Source organism: Pan troglodytes, chromosome 13 (assembly GCF_028858775.2).
Source record: "Pan troglodytes isolate AG18354 chromosome 13, NHGRI_mPanTro3-v2.0_pri, whole genome shotgun sequence".
In the NCBI taxonomy this organism is placed as follows: Eukaryota; Metazoa; Chordata; class Mammalia; order Primates; family Hominidae; genus Pan; species Pan troglodytes.
In genome coordinates, this window is record NC_072411.2 from 117,645,797 (window position 1) to 117,663,089 (window position 17,293).

General features: G+C 39.4%; 1 protein-coding gene across 20 annotated transcripts in view; it reads right to left on the reverse strand.

Moving 5' to 3' along the window:
- FN1 (fibronectin 1) overlaps positions 1 to 17,293 on the reverse strand; it is a 75,328-nt gene that overhangs the window by 21,797 nt on the left and 36,238 nt on the right. For 10 of the 20 annotated variants that reach the window (XM_003309460.5, XM_054679326.1, XM_054679322.1 and 7 more), the window contains exons 21-31: positions 16,662 to 16,756; positions 15,087 to 15,255; positions 14,541 to 14,627; positions 11,935 to 12,126; positions 10,337 to 10,609; positions 9,039 to 9,221; positions 5,627 to 5,716; positions 4,111 to 4,380; positions 2,285 to 2,401; positions 1,445 to 1,609; positions 753 to 908 (exon numbers count right to left, since the gene is read on the reverse strand). In XM_003309460.5, coding sequence (XP_003309508.1) covers positions 753 to 908; positions 1,445 to 1,609; positions 2,285 to 2,401; positions 4,111 to 4,380; positions 5,627 to 5,716; positions 9,039 to 9,221; positions 10,337 to 10,609; positions 11,935 to 12,126; positions 14,541 to 14,627; positions 15,087 to 15,255; positions 16,662 to 16,756 — 1,797 coding nt within the window. The remainder of the gene's footprint in view (positions 1 to 752; positions 909 to 1,444; positions 1,610 to 2,284; positions 2,402 to 4,110; positions 4,381 to 5,626; positions 5,717 to 9,038; positions 9,222 to 10,336; positions 10,610 to 11,934; positions 12,127 to 14,540; positions 14,628 to 15,086; positions 15,256 to 16,661; positions 16,757 to 17,293) is intronic. The other 10 variants (XM_003309459.6, XM_009444236.3, XM_054679327.1 and 7 more) reach the window with 1 other exon arrangement.

A 17,293-nucleotide genomic window follows, 5' to 3' on the forward strand; every position in this document is an offset into this window, starting at 1 on the left:
TGATAGTGCTCTCAGAAAAAATGAAAATTAACTTGACTCTAATAAATTGCCTTAAGATCCTAATTTCACAAGTATTCTATTTAAAAACAAAGACAACATAGCTAAAAAGAGCTGAAAAAGTCAGTTAGGCCATTTATCTCTTCTTAGTGTGAATGATAAACAAAACCAGAAGGGTGAATCTAGTAATTTAAGATGTCCATATCACTAAATAGAACTATCCATGTAAAAACAGAAATGCACTTAAGACTTCTACTGTGAAAAGGGTTGATAATGATCTTGAGCCCTGAACTCATGAATGGGGACAATGATGACATAGGACAAAAAAATACATAGTACTCACAACAAGGTAGCCATTTATATAAAAAAGAATATTAGGTGGCCCTACCCCATCTATCCTGTTGTATATGAGATGCAGATTACTGTTTTTTTGTTTTTTTTTTTTCCTGAGATGGAGTGTCTCACTCTGTCACCCAGGCTGGAGTGCAGTGGGGCTATCTTGGCTCACTGCAACCTCTGCCTCCAGGCTTCAAGCCATTCTCCTGCCTCAGCCTCCTGAGTAGCTGGGATTACAGGCACGAGCCACCATGCCCAGCTAATTTTTTTGGATTTTTTAGTACGGACGGGGTTTCGCCATATTGGCCAGGCTGGTCTCGAACTCCTAACCTCAAGTGATCTGCCCGCATCAGCCTCCCAAAGTTCTGGGATTATAGGAGTGAGCCACCGCACCTGGCCGAGATGCAGATGATTCTTACCTGGACCTGCAGTTTTAGTTTTTGTTGGTCCTGGTCCATTTTTGGGAGTGGTGGTTACTCTGTAACCAGTAACAGGGGAACTTGAAGGCAGCCACTTGACACTAATGCTGTTGTCCTGAACATCGGTCACTTGCATCTGGGATGGTTTGTCAATTTCTACAAATAAAAGCAGGGAGAAACCAGTGAAGCCCCAGTCCTTGGAGACAAGATTGGACAAGTCCTCCTCTCTAGGTCTGGTACATATTCGAATGATCTCTTACATGAGAAAGGTATTTCTTCTTGAAAGAATACAGAGAGAGCTTTTAGAGGGATGGGGCAGGCATCTCAATACCATTTCCTATTTTTGAGATGGTTGCTTCATTCACAAAGAAACTACATTCCACAAGCAGGTGTCTGTCTTCCTACTTTATCAACTCATCCATTCTTTTCCAACGAATACTTACTGAACACTCTCTATGCCTGTCTTATTGCAGACATGCGGAATATATCGACAAAACTGACTGAACTTCCTGCCCTTGGGGTGCTTCCTTCTTTATCTGGCTCAAAACTCTGTTCGCTGCAGGTGCTAGCTGCAGGTTGTTGCTCATTAAAAAGGAAAATCTATTCTACAATTAGAAAAATACCTTGGGAGAACATTGCAAAAAACTATCTGAATAAATAAGCTGGTGTCACCCCAGAGTAGAAGTTTGTACCTGTTCGATAATTAATGGAAATTGGCTTGCTGCTCGCGGGGCTGTCTCCACGGCCAGTGACAGCATACACAGTGATGGTATAATCAACTCCAGGTTTCAGGCCACTGATGGTAGCTGTAGACTTGCTCCCAGGCACAGTGAACTCCTGGACAGGGCTATTTCCTCCTGTATGAAAAAGGGTTAGTTCAGAGTGTGAGGGGCTTAGAGCTACTTGGGTATTACTGATTAATTGAATTACCACATTTATAGCAGCATGTAAATCACATCTTCTTGCTTATTCCCTTTTAAAGAGCGCTATCTTGAACAGAAAGGGGTATTTATGCATGTAGCAAACCTTGGTAAGTGTATAAACACTGAGAGAAAATTACAGTTAGCGCTGTTTTAACATTTCAGCTTTAAAATGTCACTGAGTAGTAGAGTAGCATTAGAAGTGGGAGAAGGTAAGCCCTCAACCCAGGACTGCATGCATTGTGTCCTTTTTAAAACTTTTAACAGAATACATTCCTTTTAAATAAAATTTGGAAAATACAGAAAAGTAAAGAGAAGAAAAAATAAAAATCACTTATTTCCACCACTGATAATATGTTTGTGAATTTACAATCCTTTTATTTCCTCAGCTCTGCCGTTCCCCCTCTAGTTGTAGTATATAAACAACTTTTTATTTGGGTTTTAGAACAAATTATATCATCTATATCTTAGGTATTTTCTTGGAAAAAACAAGGGCTCCGTTGAATGGACTTGCCAAAGTTTCTTTAATTCTTTGTTCACTGTTGGGCTTTCAGGTTATCCACAACAGAAGCTGATTTAATCAGAGTGTAAAATAGCATTTTACTGCTGTACCTGTTTCTCCGTAAGTGATCCTGTAATATCTCACTGTGACAGCAGGAGCATCCCAGCTGATCAGTAGGCTGGTGGGGGTCGCAGCAACAACTTCCAGGTCCCTCGGAACATCAGAAACTAGAAAAAAAAGGGAAACTTTTCACATCCGTAATTTTCAAACAATATTCAGATTTACTGTTTGTTCATTTTCCAGATAATTGTCTTAATGATTCTTCCATACAATCATGTAAATACTATGTGTAATTAGCAGAATTTCATATTATGACGAATTCAAGATAAGGAGTTACAGAGCCCATTCAAATTGTGATAAAATGATTATTTCAAATTTGGGGAAGAGTTTTTTTTCCCTCAACATTTTATCTGGAAAAATTTCAAAACTACAGAAAAGTTAAAAAAAAAAAAAAAAAAAGTGATACAAGGCCGGGCGTGGTGGCTCACGCCTGTAATCCCAGCGCTTTGGGAGGCCGAGGCGGGTGGATCATTTGAGGTCAGGAGTTCAAAACCAGCCTGGCCAACATGGTAAAATCCCATCTCTACTAAAAATACAAAAATTAGCTGGGCGTGGTGGCGGGCACCTGTAATCCCAGCTACTTGGGAGGCTGAGGCAAGAGAATTGCTCGAGCCCGGGAGGCAGAGGTTGCAGTGAGCCAAGATCCCACCATTGCACTCCAGCCTGGGCGACAGAGCAAGACTCCATATCAGGGAAAAAAAAAAAAGTAATACAATGAACACCTATATACCCTTCCCTTAGGTATTTGTCTCTGGCTTGACGACTTGAGACTAAAATACAGATAACATGATGCTACTGTTCCCCTAAGTACTTCGGCCTCTATCTGCTAAGAACAATGACACTATTACCCTAAGATTATATTTTTAAAGGTACTTTGAAACAGTGTTCAGTTTTCCACCTTTTTTTTTTTTTTTTTTTTGAGACAGAGTCTCCCTCTGTCACCAGGCTTGAGTGCAGTGGCACAATCTCAGCTTACTGCAACCTCCGCCTCCTGGGTTCAAGCAATTCTCCTGCCTCAGCCTCCTGAGTAGCTGGGACTACAGGTGCATGCCACCACGCCCAGCTAATTTTTGTATTTTTAGTAGAGACGAGGTTTCATCATGTTGGCCAGGATGGTCTCGATCTCTTGACCTCGTGATCCACCCGCCTTGGCCTCCCAAAGTGCTGGGATTACAAGCGTGAGCCATTGCGCCTGGCCCTTTTTTTTTTTTTTTTTTTTTTTGAGACAGGGTCTTGCTCTGTCACCCAGGTTGGAGTGCAATGGCCTGATCTCAGCTCACTGCAACCTTCGCCTCCCAGGTTCAAAGATTCTCCTGCCTCAGCCTCCCGAGTAGCTGGGATTACAGGTGCATGCCACCACACCTTGCTAATTTTTGTATATTTAGTAGAGATGGGGTTTCACTATGTTGGCCAGGCTGGTCTTGAACTTCTGACCTCAAGTGATCTGCCCATTTCGGCCTCCCAAAGTGCTGAGATTACTGGCGTGAGCCACCCCGTCCAGCCAATTTTCTACATTTTCAACAAAACTTGTGTTATTAGAAATGCATAAATACCCAAATCAGGTGAGAAATTTCTTGAGAGGAAAAAAAATATCTTCTTTACTGCCACCACGCCCAGGCTTCTTTACCATATTCCAAGGAAGATGTTTCTCCACACATTTTCTCACTTCCCTCTCCATGTCCCATGACAATGATCTATTTTTTTTTTTTTTTTTTTTTTGAGAGCTGATGACAGACAACAGCAAGCTACTTTACAGAATCTACCAACTGGGTAGGAAAGTCTTCTGAGTTTCTTTGCAGACCAGAAAACAAGTTACCTGTTGATTGTTGGCCAATCAATGAGGGACTTTCCTCTCTGCCATTAAGAGCAACGATGCTGACCACATACTCTGTGCCTGGAGTGAGGTTGGTGAGGGTGATGGAATTCCGAGAAGGGGGCACCCGATCTTCTCGAGGTCTCCCACTGAGGTGCTCGGGATGATGGCGGATCCTGTAGCCAGTGATGGTGGCTCGAGGAGCAATCCAGTGCACAGTAAAAGAGTTGGCAGTAATATCAGAAAAGTCAATGCCAGTTGGGGAATCAAGACCTGTTTTTCCCACCCAGGGGAGGAAGAGAAAAAAAAAAGAAAAGACACCACCAGTTTAGGAAGTGAGGAAGGTGTAGGGGAAATTAACGTACATCCAACATTTCGTTCCTGTCTCATCAATACCATGATTTGCCATAAACCAAAGAGTAAGATGTACTGATTCTAAGCTACATATGCATTTTAAAATCTTAAATTGACTGAATTCAAAATAGCCAGCTCAAGCATTCATTTTTTTCTTTTGCTAGGTAATTCAAGCAAATTTTAGGGGTTATTACAGTAAGTTTCTGTGTCACATTTGGAGATAAGTGTTCAAGATCTTCTGAGAATTGACATTTTCAAATTCTTCAGTGTTCAAGTATTCTGTGTTTCTATCCTGTAAGTGTATCCTTCCAAGTAAAGCAAGATCTGCCCACTCTCAAAGTAAATGTTTGACTCTCAGAGAAGCCTCCTAAGCTCAAGAGGAAATTTATATGTCAACAGAGTGGTAATGATGCCAAAACTTTCTGAAACTAAAGACATTATCCCAGACTAATTACAATGCTGATAATTCCTCATGAATTGACAGTTTTGAAAAATGCATTTTTCAAAAATGCACAAAAATTCAGAGTTTGTTGCAAATTCAAATCACTTAGTCTCTGGGACTTCCAGCAAATTTCTGTTTCAGTTACAGCATTTACTAGTTCTTTTCAATAAGAAACCAAACTAAGATATCATAAGTCCTTTTGGGAGCAAGTAGACTATAAATAAATTAATGAATATACTAAAGTGTACCTTTTTAAAGAAAAAATTAAAAGAAGCATTCATATTTAAGTACATAATATTTATGAGATTCAATTCAACTTCCTTCTAGTAAATGCATATTTTATTAAGTAAAAAGAAAATGTAAACTTGCTGGCTTAGTAAAGGAAGAAAAATAGATGACAATGAGTGTTGGGTCAGCCATTAGACAGAGCTGCCTAATGAAAAGGAATGTCTGCTAAATCTAAATAACAAAGATCTTAGAAAATGTTTTTTAAAAGGACAGACAACAAATTTCTTAATTTGTTAGTGACTGAAAGTCTAGGTGACTGCTGAGTAAGGTATCTTTTAGTTTTTGAGACCAGCGATAAAATCATACTGTGATGACAAAGGTACACACACCACGACAACAAAAAATGGAGATGTATTTTTAGAAGTAGCATTTCATTTGTTATACAGAATTGATAGGCAAAAGCTACTGGATAGTCATACTGCCAACACCACTCACCTGTTTTCTGTCTTCCTCTAAGAGGTGTGCTCTCATGTTGTTCGTAGACACTGGAGACACTCACTACATATTCTGTACCAGGCAGGAGATCTGTAGGGGCAAATGGGGCTTATTTTAAAACTCTGCTCAAAAGCATGAGAAACTAAAGCACGCCCAGGACTATTTGAACTGATGAAATATCCAAATGTCCAGTCCTATAGCCTACTTACACCTAAGTGAACACTATGGCGAAGTGTTCAGTGAACAGACCTGGAGAAGGTCTGTAATTAGATGATAAGGAAGGGTCACCTTGCCCCATGGCCTCGCGAAGCCCTCCATTCCACCTGTGAGTGTGACTCAGCTGGATTTCGAGTGGGATGAAGTTGCTGCAACAACTGGATATTTCTCGCATCCACCTGAGAGTATGTCTCTGGAGGGCACATGATAATCCTTGCTGTGGTGCTGTGGATTGCCATTTATGCCTCACAACAACCCTGGAAGGTAGTTTGCTACTTTTAAAAGCAATTTCTTGTCATACAATGTACTGCATATCTTTAAAGTGATGGGTTTTTACATATGTGTGACTTGGGAGACCATCACCGCATTCAAGAAATGAACAAACCTATCACCTCTAAAAATTTGATTTACTACAATTATCTCCATTTTGTAAATGAAAAAACAAAAAACAAAACAAAAAAAACTGAGGCACAGAGAAGTTATCTTCTTTAATTTACTTGCCCAGGATCATACTGGGATTGACCCAGGCCAGGACTAGTGGTCTTAGCAATTAACCTTTACTGGAAAAAAGCCACACTTAGAAAGCAATTGGTTCTGCCATATTAAAATGACAGCAGAGTATTTTTTAAAAAATTAAATATACATCCCTGAGTATCTTGTTCCATTTATTTTTTATTTTTATTTTTATTTTTATTTTTGATGGGGTTTTACTCTGTTGCCCAGGCCGGAGTGCAGTGGTGTGATCTTGGCTCACTAAAACCTCTGCCTCCTGGGTTCAAGTGATTCTCCTGCCTCAGACTCCTGAGTAGCTGGGATTACAGGTGCCTGCCACCATGCCTGGCTAATTTTTGTATTTTTAATAGAGAGGGGGCTTCACCGTGTTGACCAGGCTTGGACTGGAAATCCTGACCTTGTGATCCACCCGCCTTGGCCTCTCAAAGTGCTGGGATTACAGGCATGAGCCACTGTGCCCAGCTTCTTCTTCCATTTTGATACACAGGCATAGCTTAATGGTGGAGATACACTTTGATAAGTGTGTGATTTGGTGATTTTATTGTGTAAGCATCATAGAGTGTACCTACACCTAGATGGGCTTGTAATCCCAGCACTTTGGGAGGCCGAGGAGGGTGGATCACTTGAGGTCAGGAGTTTGAAACCAGCCTGGCCAACATGGTGAAACCCCCCCCACCCTACTAAAAATACAAAAAAAATAGCTGGGCGTGGTGGCTCACGCCTGTAATCCCAGCTACTCAGGAGGCTGAGGCAGGAGAATCACTTGAGCCTTGGTGGTGGAGGTTGCAGTGAGCCCAGATCGTGCCACTGCACTCCATCCTGGGCAGCAGAGGGAGACTCCGTCTCAAAAACAAAACAAAACAAAACAAAAAACCTAGGTAGTAGAGCCTATAACACACCTAAGCTATAAGCTATGTGGTCTAGCCTATTGCTGCTAGGCTATGAGCCTGTGCAGCATGTTACTGTACTGAACACTAGAGGCAACTGTAATATATGGTAAATATTTGTATATCTAAAAGATACAGAGAGTGATGTTTCTAAATTTGGAACTCCTACTCACTAAACCCTCATTCCCCTGCACACCATTTGCCCTTCAGCGTTTCTATAAAGCCCCCTACAAAGTTTGGAAAAGTGCCAGACTGGAGGACCAGATGCCTGGATTCCATTTCCACCATACTAGCTGGCCAGTGGCAATTTACTTAACTGCTGGGGACCTCAACGGCTTCATGTTTATTTGTTTGTTTATTTTTTTGAGACAGGGTCTCACTCTGTCACCCAGGTTGGAGTGCAGTGGCACGATCATGGCTTGCTGCAGACTCAACCTCCCCAGGCTCAGGTGATCCTCCTACCTCAACTTCCTACATAGCTGAGACCACAGGTGTGCACCACCATGCCCGGCTAATTTTTGTATTTTTTGTAGAGACTTGGTCTCATTGTGTTGCCCAGGCTGGGCTCGAACTCCTGGGCTCAAGCAATTGGCCCACCTCAGCCTCCCAAAGTGCTGGGATTATACAGGCGAGAGCCACTGCACTGGCTTGCTTCATCTTTAAAAGAGGATAATAATGACTTTGCTAGGAGGGAGAGGGGCTACCTTGAGGTCATTTGTAGCATTAGGATTATAATAAGGTCTTAGAACACATGATTAACATGTGACAGGTCTACGGCTAAGGGACAGACATTGTGATGCAGGGGCTTGTATACTGGGTGATGCTGTAATTAGTGATTCCAGGGTGCTCTAGAACAGAAGCAACAGCCCTGGGGTGGTGGATATGCCAATATAAAGATATTCTTGCCCTCAGCCACAAAGTAAGAAACCAAGATTATGGTCACGCTGAGCTGCTCTTCTTTGTGTTTCATTATCTAAATTATGTTTGAAAGGTAGATGTTTTCAGACTAATACTTGGTAATGTACCTAAATGTAAGCTATTTTTCCCTTATGTAGAATGTTTTGCTGTTGTTATATATTTGACTATTACAGTGAAAATAATAAAAAGCACTGTTTATGTGAAACAGAGCACCATCTTGCAGCCTACTGTTTTATTCTTTAACAAAAGATGTCTATTTTATAATGGTTGGGACTAGAAAGAGACAATTTCCATAAATTGTTGTTATTTATTTAATGTCAGTTTTTTTTCTAAGCTCTCAGTCTTCTGAGAAATCCTTCTAACAGATTCTTTTTGAAGTACAAATTAAACTTCTGACTCTCTTCACAACAACATTCTAATCTAGACCAAACAATCAGTCACTTTTCTAAGTATTCGAATCCTAAATCAATCAACTGCTGACACTTTTTTTTATAAAAATGAGAATAAAGCACATATGGTGACACTATTTTCAGTTCTCATTTTTTTCTCTAAAGATTTAGATTTAGTCGTGTAATTTCTCTTGATATTCACTTATTTTTATGTGCTTATTTAGAAGCAGAATTTGTTTGAAGTCATGGAACTTTCCTGCAGGTGTTTTTCCACTATGATTTTTTAAAAGCTGTAGATATCAAAAGTATATTAAGATAGCAACAAACATTACATCTTTCAAAATTAATGGAGCTGTGCATTGAATTCAGAGTTTAGTTTGTAGCTTGGTTGCAGCTCTCTTGCTCTTAGCTCCTCCTACTTGAGAATTTAGAATTCATTTGCTATGCTCTAGGTTAATATTTATGGAACAGATACATTCAACTGCTTACTTGTTAAGACCACTGCATTGTCTGAAGGAGAAATTGACAACTCCGCAACATCTTCCTCATTTTTCACAGGTGAGTAACGCACCAGGAAGTTGGTCAAATCAATGGATGGGGGTGGAGCCCAGGTGACACGCATGGTGTCTGGACCAATGTTGGTGAATCGCAGGTCAGTGGGAGGAGGAACAGCTGGTTTCGAACAAGAAGGAAGACTCAGTTAATGTAATTTTAAAATTAAAGCTAACAAAGTAGCTGGAAAGGTAAAACCAATATTCCATGCATAAAGGAAACAGAATCATAATCATGCAAACAGTCTAATCTAAATCTATTTTAAGTTATAGTGTACTACTGTTAAAAATAAAACACTACACACAGTACTGTTAGGCCCCCTTTAACCTTTTTGCCATCTTCGATATATTAAAAAAATTTTTTAATCTACTTTCACATATGTTGACTTTATGTACATTATTAATACCACTGCAGATTATTTTATCCCAGGCCGAAGAGGCTTAAGTTGCCACACAGCAAAGAGAAACATAGCAGTACTTTACAAAGAAATACATGCACACAGACAAAAAGACAAGAGGGTCCTAAACTTCCCCCCATGTGAGATATCTAGAGCTACAGTTCCATTCAGTGAATTCTACTTACAAGTGAAAATGTTCATGCAAATTGGTTCTCAGCATGTTTCTTTTCCCATGCACAGCAGAGAACCTTTAAAATGTTGCATGCTTGTCCCCAGACTGTGGTTAAAGAGGTGTTTCTTTACCTAGTGACAGCAACAAAACCTAGAATGCTCCCAAGTTTACTTTTCTCCTACCTCAAAACAATGCCCATCCACTCTACCCTAAATTTTGATGGGTTTTTAGCTACAAAGAAGGAGCATGGTAGAGTTTATCAAAGGGTAGAAGGAAGAGCATGATGGTACATTTTGGTGATATATTTCTTATAATTAATTGGTACTTATGCAATTTGGTATTCGTGTTTGGTATTTAAGAAGAAAAATTCTAGGTCTCCAAATTGAATGAACATTTGCTATTTTATATTTAACGGGCAGACATCTGTATTTCTCTAGCTTTATATCTACTTGTGGTTTAAATGAGAGTGTACTGAAGAATACTTGCATGTGTTTTTCTCCAATCAGTTTAGCAGATGCATTTGATTCCTTATCCCCCCAATCCACCCTATCTGAATCTTTGGCCAATTGCTGACTTCCCCCATGAAACATCCATATTTAACCAGAGTAACTGGTGGCAGCATGCAACACCATCTATGTCTCAAACACAGAAGTTTTCAAAATTCACCCGTTTGTTGTGTCAGTGTAGTAGGGGCACTCTCGCCGCCATTAATGAGAGTGATAACGCTGATATCATAGTCAATGCCCGGCTCCAGCCCTGTGACTGTGTAGTATCCTACTGAGGAGTCCACAAAATCTTCAAAAATAGGGATACCTTCTCCTGCCGCAACTACTGTGATGCGGTACCCAATAATGGTGGAAGAGTTTAGCGGGGTCCACCTCAGGCCGATGCTTGAATCGGTTATATCAACAAAGCTTAGGTCAGTGAGTTGGGGCACCTCTATTGAGTTACAAAGCAAAGGGAGAGGGGGCAAAAGGAAAATAGAGGCAAAAAAAGAGGAAAAAATAAAGCAGTGTATATCAGGTTACTAGTAGTAAAATTGATGGAATGTTAAAGCAATGATGGTAATATGCAATCTGTTTTAAATTCTCTGAAAAGACTTCCTAAGCATCATGAACAGTTTGCTTCCCTAGAAGAATAAACAGGAATATTCTTTTAGGGAATATATATATATATATATATTTTTTTTTTGCATTTTGAAAACATCCTTAAAGGGTACAATTTGAACTGTTCAGATTCCTAAAAATCATATGGCTGTTTAGGATGTCGAAACCATTCTTACAGCCTAGACATAATATCTGAAGTATCAGCAATGCTTTTAATAATTCCAAAACTGTTTTAGTAGAAAATAAGCTTGCATGAAGAAGGTTAAAAAATAATAAATAGGTGATAAATTGATTTTTTTTCTCCCATACAAAACTCATGACAACATCATGGCCATAACGCTAATGCATTATGAATGTATGGTGTGAAATGTGCCATTCAAAAGCACATTCAGGCTGAGGAAAGACAGGCCTAAGGTCAAGGCCATCGCCACTATTTTAGTTCATTCATAATCAAAACATGTAATTAGCGTTAGTAAAAGCATTCTACTGAAGAGTCCAAAGGGGGACACGATCTGTCCAATGCTTTCATTATGTTATAACCCAATGGACAAACAAGCCTATCCTTAGACAGGCCTTTGCAATGTTGTCTTTCAAGCCACAAGAAAGAACACCCTGAAGGTGTGGCTTTTACTTCTTTTTTTTATAATCCAATTTTCAAAAAGAAGGATTTGAAACTGCAAGATGAAAAACTGGATGTGTCAACCAAATGCTGTTTCAGTGCTCACATACAGGGACAAAACTATTTTATAGGCAGCTGTTGGAAATTGATATGGATTGTAAAATCAGGCAGAAATGTACTGATGGGATGCATTTACCATATTACTTTGAGCCTATCAGTACTGAGTACAGACACGTGACAGTGTTTTAGTCATACTTCCATGTGAGCAGACAATACAGAGTTAAAGCCATGGCTGCCACTCCATTACATACTCGCTGCAACACACAGCATCCCAGTGAAGCACAGACAGTAAAGCAGTGTTAACAGCAAGCATTTGTCCAAATCGCTGCTTTGACTTCTTGGTTTTGGAAAGTGCAGCTGGGAGATCGGAATTAAATCCCAAATATAGTTGACAACCTTAACCATCTGGGGATTAAGATGCTAATCCCCACTCTTATTGGAAGTGTCACTCTCAGGATAGCAGCTTATTTTTCTATTACCTGGGATGATGGTATCAGAGATAGGGACACTTTCCTTGTCATCCTTGACAGTGTAAACACTGACATTGTACTCCAGGCCGGGACTCAGGTTATCAAAAGTGCAGGAGCTCTGATCAGCATGGACCACTTCTTCCAAAGAATATCCCTGCTGGCCGTTTGTAGGGGTTGTGGTAATTCTATAACCAGTAATGTCTGGAGAAAAAAGAAAAGAGGAAGTTATTGCACAGAGCATCTGTGAGCCAGAGCATATTTAACTAGACTCCAGTGAGGGACTCACAGGGCGGAATGCAGAAGGACTTGGCATTTACTGAGGACTCCACTGTCACTGTTATTCAATGCTTGCAACAATCCTTTCAGGCAGTACTAAGATCCTCACTTTATTTTTTTATTTTTATTTTTTGAGACAGTCTCCCTCTGTCACCCAGGCTGGAGTGCAGCGGTGTGATCTTGGCTCACTTCAACCTCCGCCAAGATCCTCACTTTAAAGGAAATCTTGAACCAGGGGAGTGATTCCCCAAAGCTTTCTTTGTTTCCAAATCTCATGGTCCTGCCACTGTACCCTGCTTTTCCTTAATGAATCATTTGAAGACAGCTGAGGAATATTCCTTTCTACCTGCCTAGTATAGAATCACTCTCAACCTTAAGCACATTCCCCAGAGAGCTCTCCTAATTTAAAAGGTCTGAAACTATGGGATTTATAGGAAGAGAACCAAGAAAGGAGAAAATGAGAAACAAAATTGGTGATACTTATTCTAGAAAGAGTATTGATTGGGAGGTTGAGGCAGGCAGATCACCTGAGGTTGGGAGTTCGAGACCAGCCTGGCCAACACGGTAAAACCCCCTCTCTACTAAAAATATAAAAAATAGCTGGGCTTGGTGGCGCATGTCTGTAGTTCCAGCTACTTGGGAGGCTGAGGCACGAGAATCGCTTGAGCCCAGGAGGCGGAGGTTGCAGTGAGTTGAGATGGCGCCACTGCACTCCAAGCCTGGGTGACAGAGCGAGACTCTGTCTCAAAAAAAAAAACAAAACAAACAAAAAAAGAGAGTATTGATTGTTGAAGTCTTCAGGAATCATAGAAATTGGGCAGTAAAAGAGTTGAGAGGGATGAGAGACATTCAAATAAAAACAGTGATGACTAGAGATCTGTGAGGCCAGATTAAAATGAGAAAGTATATTAAACTTTATAAAAGGCAAGGAGATGACAGAATATTTTGCCATTAGGAACAGGGTAAACACTAATGTGGCAAATACAAGGAAACCCAACTGAATGAGAAATAAATATTGAGATCATTACACTTGCTAGTGATCATCCATATGTGTGGGCTGGGCCATTGAGATGAGGTATTAATGATCCCGCTGCTAACAAGCACGAAGATTGTCAACTTAAAGTTTCAAATTCAGAGCAACTCAGCTGGAAATTGTATAGCTTTGGCTTAAACAATGTTTCCGCAGATAATGAAAACTTTACCAAAATCACTCTACTTCAGAGGGAGATTAAAAGAGATATTCTGAGCTAGTTTCATTCTGTGTGTTTGCATACATTAATCAGATTTAGAGATGATAGCCTTAGCTCTGTGCCCCGGCAAAGATAAGAACTATATAATACTTTTTTTTAAACAAAAATTTCACAAGAATTTAACAGTAAAATTAGAAATAGCTAAATAATAACCTAAACATATCCCTTAAATTAACAAGTATATGAGGTAAGAATGCAATCAACATTAATTGGAACTTTTATTTTTGTTTAAGATTTTTCTCCATAGGTTTGTTGAGACTTCCATGTGGTTTTGGCAAAAGTAATGGGTATCTAAAATTTCCTGTTATTGCTATAGTACATCATGCTATTTGAATATTGTTAACTATCTTTATACATTTTAGCATTTTATAAATAATTTTCAAATATATGTGAACAAGGAATTTAGACAAATGCTTCATTTAAAGCTTTAAAAATGGTCAGGGAACCCCTTAATCAGAATTTTCAGTTTGCATAGAATATAATTTTAAAAAAATTACATTCCAAATATGTGACATTGGGTGTGAGAAGGAGTCTATAAACTTAAGTTACAATCCCAGTTTTGTAACATTTAAAATGTGTGACTATGAGTAGGCCAATTTTTTCTAAGTCTCAGTTTTCTTATTCTGTAAAATGAAGGTATTTCTGCCTTTCATCACCCTTAAATATTTGTGGTGCAACTCATGACAAAACATTCATAAAACTTCAGGGAATAATAAACTTAGGCTCTGTAACAACTCACAAAAGGGAAATTACGTAATATGACTTCAGCCATTTGTTTGGCAATTTTTAATGCACTCAGCAAAAGGCACCTTCCACAGTGCTTTTCTTCAGCCCTACAGCTGTGTGAGGATCTGTCTTGTCCCCCTAGACTAGTGTAAGGTTGTTCTGTTTCCTGTGATTGAAGTCAACGTGCATTAAAGCATCCTGCAGGCTGCTCCATGATGTACGTCATGTACTGCTATAGTTTTTATGGAGAGCTAAGCATTTGTAATTTGAATCCCTTCTTTCTCTGAAAGAAACACAGTTTCTAAAATCTTTGTTTTGGGAAGGTATGGTGTATACTTGCCCTCTGATCCATCCCAAACTTACCTGGGGTGGTGCTCCTCTCCCAGGAGACTGTGAGCACTCCAGTGTCAGGGTTTGCCTCCAGATGCAAGTTTGTTGGTGGAGACAATGCTATGCAGAAAGAACATTTTAAAAGTTAAAGCTGACACAAAGCTCTTGACCTGTGTAATCTTTCCTCCTTCCCTACCTCCCTCTCTTCCATGCTTCTTCCCTCCCTCCCTCCCTCCCATAAAAATATAGGTTACATTATGAAAATATGATGGACAGCAGTAATTCTCTGACAAAGACTTTTTTTATGATTAATGATTTTGCAATACTATTGAAATTATTTTCATCTTGCCAGTTCATAAATATTCTTGACATGGAAAGAACATTTCTGATGCCATAAAATATAAAGCATGAATTGAACCTGCTACTCCAAATTCAGGAATAGCATTAATAATATAAGTAAGGATAAGATATCTCCCCTGTGCCATTCTCATAAGTAAAAAGTGATATTGACACTAGCTTTTTTCGAAAAGTAGAACAGTTTTAAAAACTAATAGAAAAGGGAAAAGGAATTCTTCTTACGTGTCACCACTTTGTTTACAATTGGCGCATCTCTTTCCTGTCCGTCTCTCAGGACTTGGATGGTGTAAACATATTCCACTCCTGGAGTCAAGCCAGATACAACGATGCTTCCTGAGTCTGAAGTCACTTCTCGTGGTGCCTCTCCTCCCTGGCTTGGTCGTACACCCAGCTAGAGGAAGGAATGCAAACTAAACACCAAGGACAAATATTTCCAGAGGCCTGTTACTGCTGTGAGGCTGTGATTATGCTTTAAATAGTGTAAACTCTTCAGAAACTGCACAGTGTACTTTTATTGGGAAATGATTTGGGGACTCCTTTATATACTTTAGCTGGAAATTCCCCCAGGTGGGGGAGGTATCTTCCAAACTGCATTAAATTGGCTTGTAATGGAAGGTTCCAGAGAAATGTCATTACATACTGTTTTGCTTGATAAAGAATCTCTTGTTACAAACCAGACGTACACAGGGACTGTGGGTCACATGGTAGTTCATTTCTATTTTTCTGTGTGTGTGCTAGAAGGAATGTCTGAGCTCTCCCTTTAACGAGTTATTCACATTCAATTCACCTTTTAGTTGCCATTTAAAGGCACCAGCCCCTGTAGCAACTGTATTGCAAAAACACACCTTTTGAAGAGATATGTTCATAGCTTCAACTGCAGGATGATACATTACAAGAGAAGAATTAGAATAACTATGCCCATAATTTAAAATCCTTTTAAGATTCTATTTCAAAAACTTAGGTAACACTGTTATCCAATAGTGTTCAACTCTAGAGAGATCCTTCACACATCATAAGGCTTCTGAAAGTCAGCATGACATTATTAAGGGAATTTAAAAGGTATACTGGCAATCTTCAGAAAGTTCTTCTATATTTGAGTAGCATAATCATAAATATGGCCATTTATAAACTTTATCTTTGGTGTATTTTTTTAAACAAGGGGATTGAGTCATGATTTCCAGCGATAACAAATATTTCTCTCTTCACACTAAATGCCAAAGAATGGAATTCTTTTAAACATATTCATTTGTATTCACTGCTTCCCTACTATCATTACTTTAAAGAAGATGAATCCAGATATCCACAGGGAAACCTTCATCTTAACTTCTATTAAGAGATTCACCCGCAGTGCTTTGAAACAGTTGGAGATGAAACTGATTGGATGAAAATGCGATTTTTAAGTGACTCTGAGTTTAATTGGTCTCCCTAAACTGGCTTTTGTGAACTTGTTCACACTCATTTAGAACAACACATCAAATAAAGTTTTCCCATGTTTTTTTGAAATGTAATTTCCTGCAGGAAAGTATAGAGAAAATAAGATAACAATAAGCAGCAGCTTCGTGCTAATGTTTTATCCTTTGCAAAACACTTTCGCAGCCTCCATCCACCCTTCCAGCAATTCAGTGAGGTAGGCAGGGAAGGACTGTTATGCCCTGACAACGTAGTCAAAGATGTATGGACAGAAGCAGGTGACAAAACCCAGGTCTCCTGACTCCTGAGCACCCTGTTTCCACTACATGGGAAACACAAGGACACCTCAGGGCTGTATCACAGAGATTAGGAACATGTGCAGTTTACCTTAAAACCAATTCTTGGAGCAGGCGTCCATGTGATCACAATGGTGGTCTCAGTCACCTCGGTGTTGTAAGGTGGAATAGAGCTCCCAGGCTGCACTGTGAGAGAGAATCAATGCACATATTCAAAACTCAAACTCACAGATGATTGCATAGCATATAGATAACAAGTATTTTTATGGAGAACCTCAGTTTAACCAAGCAGTGGATAGAGAATGTAACATATTTTTTCATTGGGTGAGAATTGGGAGAGGATCAGGCTTCTCAATCTTTAATGTGCCACACACATCATCTGGGGTCTGGCTAAAATGCAGATTCTGTTTCTGGAGGTCCAACAAAGAACTAGGGAGTTTGCATTTCTGACAAACACAGATAATACCAATTCTGCTGGCCCGTGAATGATACCTGAGTAACAAGGGGTTAGATGTTTGCTAAGGTGGTCCTTTCATTGAAATTATATAATCTAATTCATGTCTTTTTATGATTGTTGGGATTTGACTTTGATGACAATAAATTTCCCTATATCGTCAGTGTAAAATCCCTTATAAAATGTAAAACTGGCCACCACAAACTGATTATCATATTGTTTCTTAACCATTAATTTAAGAACAATGGTAAATTATAGAAGGTGATCTA